Source organism: Cryptotermes secundus, unplaced genomic scaffold (assembly GCF_002891405.2).
Source record: "Cryptotermes secundus unplaced genomic scaffold, Csec_1.0 scaffold1272, whole genome shotgun sequence".
In the NCBI taxonomy this organism is placed as follows: Eukaryota; Metazoa; Arthropoda; class Insecta; order Blattodea; family Kalotermitidae; genus Cryptotermes; species Cryptotermes secundus.
The window spans coordinates 16,270-22,125 of NW_019735478.1; the positions used below are offsets into that span (position 1 = coordinate 16,270).

A 5,856-nucleotide genomic window follows, 5' to 3' on the forward strand; every position below is an offset into this window, starting at 1 on the left:
CAACCTTACCACCATCATTGAGCCGATTGTCTAGATAATGTGGGACCCTCAACGTCTCACAACCCTATGGGCCTTCACGGGCTCTTACAGGGATAGCTTTACTTTTACTTTACTTTACCATAGGCTATGTAAACATTCCAAGGCTGCTTCATAAAAGTTTAACAACCCCTCCCCCCTACATAAGGAGCAGGCAGTGTTGCAACTTTCTGTTTTGGTGCCATCTCAACATACACATGCACAATTATGCTGCTATCACCAGGACATTAATACTGATTAAACTTTTGACTGAACACATCCGTTCCCTTATATATGCTACATCTATAGGTTGGACTAATTCTTGTGGTGGATGCATATCCACTGTGTCATCTCTGACTCTAATGAGACTGGCTGGGGATGACACTGCCATGATGACTTTTCCTGTAATTTTTTATTTACATTCAAAATATGATTAATATAGGATGTAAGATATTTTTAGCACACATTTATCATCTGTTAATTATGCTAATTAAGATTCCATTATTTTATAAGCAAACGGAAAAAAAAACAAGGACATTCACAGTAGAGGCACAAAAACAGTGCACAGTGCAAAACATGGTTGGGATACCAGACCACACTTCGTTCTTTGGTGGTTTTTAGTCTGACAGTACTGCTTCCTGCTTAGATATGGTCTTGTTACGTTACATTTGGTCAATTCACGTTGTTTTGGGAATCCTAACCATATTTTAAACATTCATCCCCGCATCGTCATAAAGGTTCGACCACACAGAGCGCTACGTACGCTATGTTCGCTATACGAACAGAAAAATATCTCCCTTTATTGCCACTGTGACTGGCCACACAGACTTCCGTACGCTATGTACCCTATGTTAGCTGCGTCGCAGAGTGTACACAGCGTACGTAGCGTACGTAGCGAACATAGCGTATCGCTCTGTGGGATGTCGGGTTAAGACTTGGGTTTCTCCTGGCGGTGACTATGACTTCCAATAGATGGCAGTTCGTTTCTCCAACTTACATGAAGAACAGAAGCTGCTGATGCTATGGTTGGAATCAGAGTGTGCAGGCTTCTCGCTAGATGTCTCTACAGGCGGCGTGGCAGTGACAGGACAGCTGCTACTGTCCATAGAATGGCTGGATGTCGAGGGGGATGTCGGGGGATCCCCAGGGGGACTACTCAGGTGCGGGACATCGTAGTGATGTTCACTGCAGGAGCGAGATAGCCCGCCGTTCTTGCTGTTGGGTGGGTCCGAGTAGGGGTACTCGTAGCACGGAGGCACCGACACGCCTACCACGGTCTGTGTCAAGTCCGGCTGCTGTGAGGGTTGTTGCAGAGACAGGTTCTTCTTGTCGTGCTCCGGGAAGTACTCTGGTTGATATTCTGCAGACAACACAGTTTAAGTGACCTATTTACCGACTGCAAATCTAACGCCACATACAAATACATGTTTATAACCGAGCTGATAGGTTAGCGTGATGCGCCTAATCAGTTTTCCCCAAGTGATTGTTTGTATTTTTAAGACATGTCAGCTGCATCAACTTGGTTTCTTATCATTGTAATTTGTACATTTCCGAATTTGGATTCGAACCGGATAATCCGAATGAGAATTAAATGTAAAATGAATTACATTTTACAAAAACTATGTGAAAACCCAGCAGATACAGACAATACAGTGGAGCAGAGCGAGTTCGTTGGCGAGTGAGTGAGTTAGACGGCTGCTGCTGTGAAGCTGGTGGCAGAGGCAGTTCGGGAACCCAGAGTATGGGGAACGTCCGCCATTGAAAGCCGTTACCAGACAACTACTGGTGAAGATACAGCAGACTGTGAAAATTTAGTACGTACTCTAGTGAATTGCAGAGTGTGTGAATTAGATTTTGCGCTGTAGTTAGTTAGTTAGTTAGTTAGTTATTAGAGAGGGTGGGTTTCCCCATGCACTTAGACCTGTAGTGGTCCATTGTGCTTCCCTCTATGATTTCTATCAGTCTCTATATCCTACCGTTATATAGGTGCTTACCATCAGTCCCGCCCAGCCAGCGAGACCGGCTCTACTGGCTGAGAAGTATCTATAATGCTTCCCCCATCTACCGGAGGTATTAGTGACTGCTGTTGGGCGGGAAACGTCCGCAATTTTGGCTCAGTGACCTCCTTTGGAGGTGTGAGGTTCTTTTACGTGCCGTAAAGCTACGACACGGGACCCACGGCTTAAAGTTCCTCCCGGAGGACTTGTTCCCTGAATTTTTCCGCCCTTAAAAATTTGACGACCTCCGCCAGGTATTTGAACCCGCGTACTACGAGACATGAGGTGGGAACGTTACCTCTATACTACGGAGGCCGCTTTTGCGCTGTACTTACTTGTAGTTAAGTTCTACAAGTGTCCACTAACCCCAATTACCAATCCAAACCCCGTCAATCACGTGACAATATAAATAAATTCTGAACTGGTATAAAATACTATAGTCTCTTTCTTAAAACAAAGTGGAAACAAGTTCATACTTTGCTCACATAACTTTCCTCCACCGACGGATGGTGTGGTTTGTGATAAGATTAATCACCACCCTAACGAACACCCCTCATTGGGTCCTATTCAAGGCCAATTCAAACCACTTCTCATCTTGACAACTAATTTCTCAGAGATGCATCCTGGATTTAGTTCGAAATGTACATTAATATTGAAAGTTCGCCACGACATACAGCGACGCTACAATAAGCACAGTAGATCAGTGGATCCAGACAATTAAACTTGGAAGTAATAAGCAAGGCAGACGCCAGGCATCAGTCACTGGAAGAGTGCCAAGCTAAGTCACGCGACATTTGGTCCACAGCGCCTTGCTTTTATCCGACAACGTGAACAGCCTGCCAATAAAACAAAATAGATTTAACAGTAAATGGCCTTTCCTAGTATATGGCTTTGTGTGTTCGCGCGAGCGAGCTCTTTTTAAAGGAGAGAGCATGCCGAGCAAGATAAATGACACAACGGGAAGTGACAGCATCCGGGAAGCGCGGGTCACACGTGATTTTACAAGACAAAGTGAATCAGCGGCAGATATACGGGTTAAAGCGTTTGTATACTGGAAGAGGTAGAAATGAGATCTCATATTCAGGCCTCAAGCTGGCTAATTATGATAAATATACAGAATCTCTCCGAAATAATGTCGCTATTTAAGTTTACAGCTGTAAGCAATGCGACAAGATAGAACTACAGTGTAGGTCAGCGTAAACTTTCCTTGCGCATGCGTACCATTTGCATATGAACTGCGTCTGTAACTCGGCGGCATACATCTAACTTATAATTAAGTTGCTGCTACGTTTCTCCCAACGTATCCAGGGAAACTGTAGCTCTGTCTTCCGACGTTCATACTTTCAGCGGTTGATGCAAAGTCATTTTTATGGGGGATACTTTTTTCTTTATATAGCTCCCCAGAAAGAAATCTATTGGGCAGAAGTCGATTGAAGGGGAGGCCAAAATACCGGTTTCCCTCAATTCTTTCACTTATTCTGAAATATGGCATTCAATGACTGTCTCACAAAGTCGCCGATATGTGGGGATGTGCCATTTCGCTGTTGTTAAAAAGGGCAAAACTATCCCTGTAACAGGTCGTGGAAGCCTGTATGGTTGTGAGACGTTGAGGCTAACCCCTTTTCTAGAAAATCGGTTCACAGATGGCTGTAAGATTGTCAGTCTTACGCCCCGGCCGCCCTTTACCCCCAGGAAGATTCCTGGTACTCATTTCTGTTAGAGGCTGAGTCAACCCCAGGGCAATAGTGCGGCTGGAAGGATTAGGTCAAATGAAAAAATCCAATGACCTCATCGGGACTTGAACCCGCGACCTCCTGGCTTGTAGCATAGCCCCTCAACCAACTACGCTACCGCTACCTCTATATCAGGCGTAGTAATACTCGTATGTTGTTCTATGAGACCTGATACGCGTAAACAGTTGCATGATCTGTTGTCGTGTTTTATCTTAACGCAGTCAATAAACGATTATAAGTCAAACACCAGCAGTTCTTTAAGTAAATCGCGTACGTTTCTTTTATAACACGGTTTATAGACTTGTATTCAGAAGGGAGCTTGTCTGTAACAGGTATCTCGTTTTCGGGTTAGATCCAAAAAAACAAAAAACAAATCTAGCCTCTAAAACACACACAGACTGATTGATTATTGGGTCTTGTAGCGACATCGCCGCTAGAGCTGCACAGTTTGTAGCATCGTGAAGTCATACGGGTACATGAACACGCACAATGAGGTAAGGTAACAAGCCGTGGAGGCCCATAGCGTTGTGAGACGTCGAGGCCCCCATATTTTCTAGACAATCGGCTCACAGATGGCGGCAAGGTTGTCAGCCTTACGAACCGGTCGCCCTTTACCCCCAGGAAGATTCATGGTACTCATTTCTGTTAGAGTCTTGAGTAGAAACCAGGACCATAATGCGGCTCGAAGGATTAGGTAAATTGAAAAAATCCAATGACCTTATCGGGAATCGAACCCGCGACCTTCCGGTGTGTAGCACAGTGCCTCAACCAACTACGCTACCACGATAACGATAGAGAAATTATTTCGAAGGAGGTAAAATACAAAAGCATTACCCGGTATTTCTTTGAGAGAGCACCGCTAAGCCATTAAAAGCCCCAGTCATGTCAGCCTGTACCCCGATCAACATTCGAACAGTGAAACTCCCAAGTCTAAGTCCAGGACGTTACCGCCATGTCAACCCGCTAGTCCGAAATGTGCAAATATGCATAATTATTCATGCAGCAAACAGTAGAGGAAATTTGACGAAGCCTGTGCGTGGTCTGCTGCAGTAACAAACGCAATTGAATCAAGGAAGAGGGGATTTGTAGGACATCTTCTACGGAAGGGAGTGGGTACAAATTCATAAATACTTTTAGCTGGGAAACCTGAACGGAAAAGATTACTTGGCAGATACAGAGGTAGATTTGAGATTAAGGTATTATAATGTAGCGTGTGGACCATTTACTAGGGAACGACCACGAAACAAACAAGTTCCCACGCCAACAAGATCAACCCCAACAAACAAGGAACTGTTTGGAAACGGTTTTCTAAGCGGTCCGTACCGAGTTGTTTTAACCGACATAAGTTTAGAAGTCAGTCAGTTGTAAGGGAGTTTGTGAAGAGAAGACTTGGTCGGTGGCAGTTCGGAGCCAGCGGGCAACGAAGTGAGCGGAAGCTGAAGAATCTCCACTGTTAGAAGCCATGACCAAGGAATTACTGGTGAAGAAACAGCAAGCTGAAAAGTCTTAGCGTGTGCTGTAGTAAACTGTAAAGTGTGGAGATCATCGATATGGCTATAATTAAGTGTAGTCACGAGTCGTGTATTAAAATGGTCAGTAAATCCAGTCTCCAATCCAAACCCCGTGTACAGTCACACACATACACCTGATATCTCAGAGAAACAGAATTTGAGGATGTAAACGGGACTGAAGTTGTTGAAGACAGTGTCCACCAGCTGGTCTCTGTGGACAGGAAAATGAACCTACCAGTAGCGTAGAAGAAAGATATTTCTTGACCATCTGAACAGCTTTGAACAGCTATGATCTTGTGCCAAGATTCATAGTTTGAGAAGTGCAAACACATACACACACACACACACACACACACGAAACTAAGCAACGTGTTTCATTACTGTTAATGTTTAGTTTAAAGTTTGTTTATTTTTCTATTAATATTAATTTATATAATAATAGTTGTAATTGTATTTGCATTGTATTCACTGTGTGTAGTGTGTCCTTTATTGTTTGTGCAGTTTTGTGTTTTGTTTGAGTGTGTAAGTGTGTTATTTTGTGTGATGTGTGTTACTTGTGTTGTGTCTTATCGTAGTACCACTGCCACCTAGTAAAAAACA

At 43.9% G+C, this 5,856-nt stretch overlaps 1 protein-coding gene across 1 annotated transcript in view; it reads right to left on the minus strand.

Moving 5' to 3' along the window:
• Nucleotides 1-5,856, minus strand: part of LOC111869448 (netrin receptor UNC5B) — a 259,914-nt gene that overhangs the window by 13,078 nt on the left and 240,980 nt on the right. Inside the window, exon 7 of the mRNA XM_033753431.1 lies at nt 1,013-1,375. Coding sequence (XP_033609322.1) covers nt 1,013-1,375 — 363 coding nt within the window. The remainder of the gene's footprint in view (nt 1-1,012; nt 1,376-5,856) is intronic.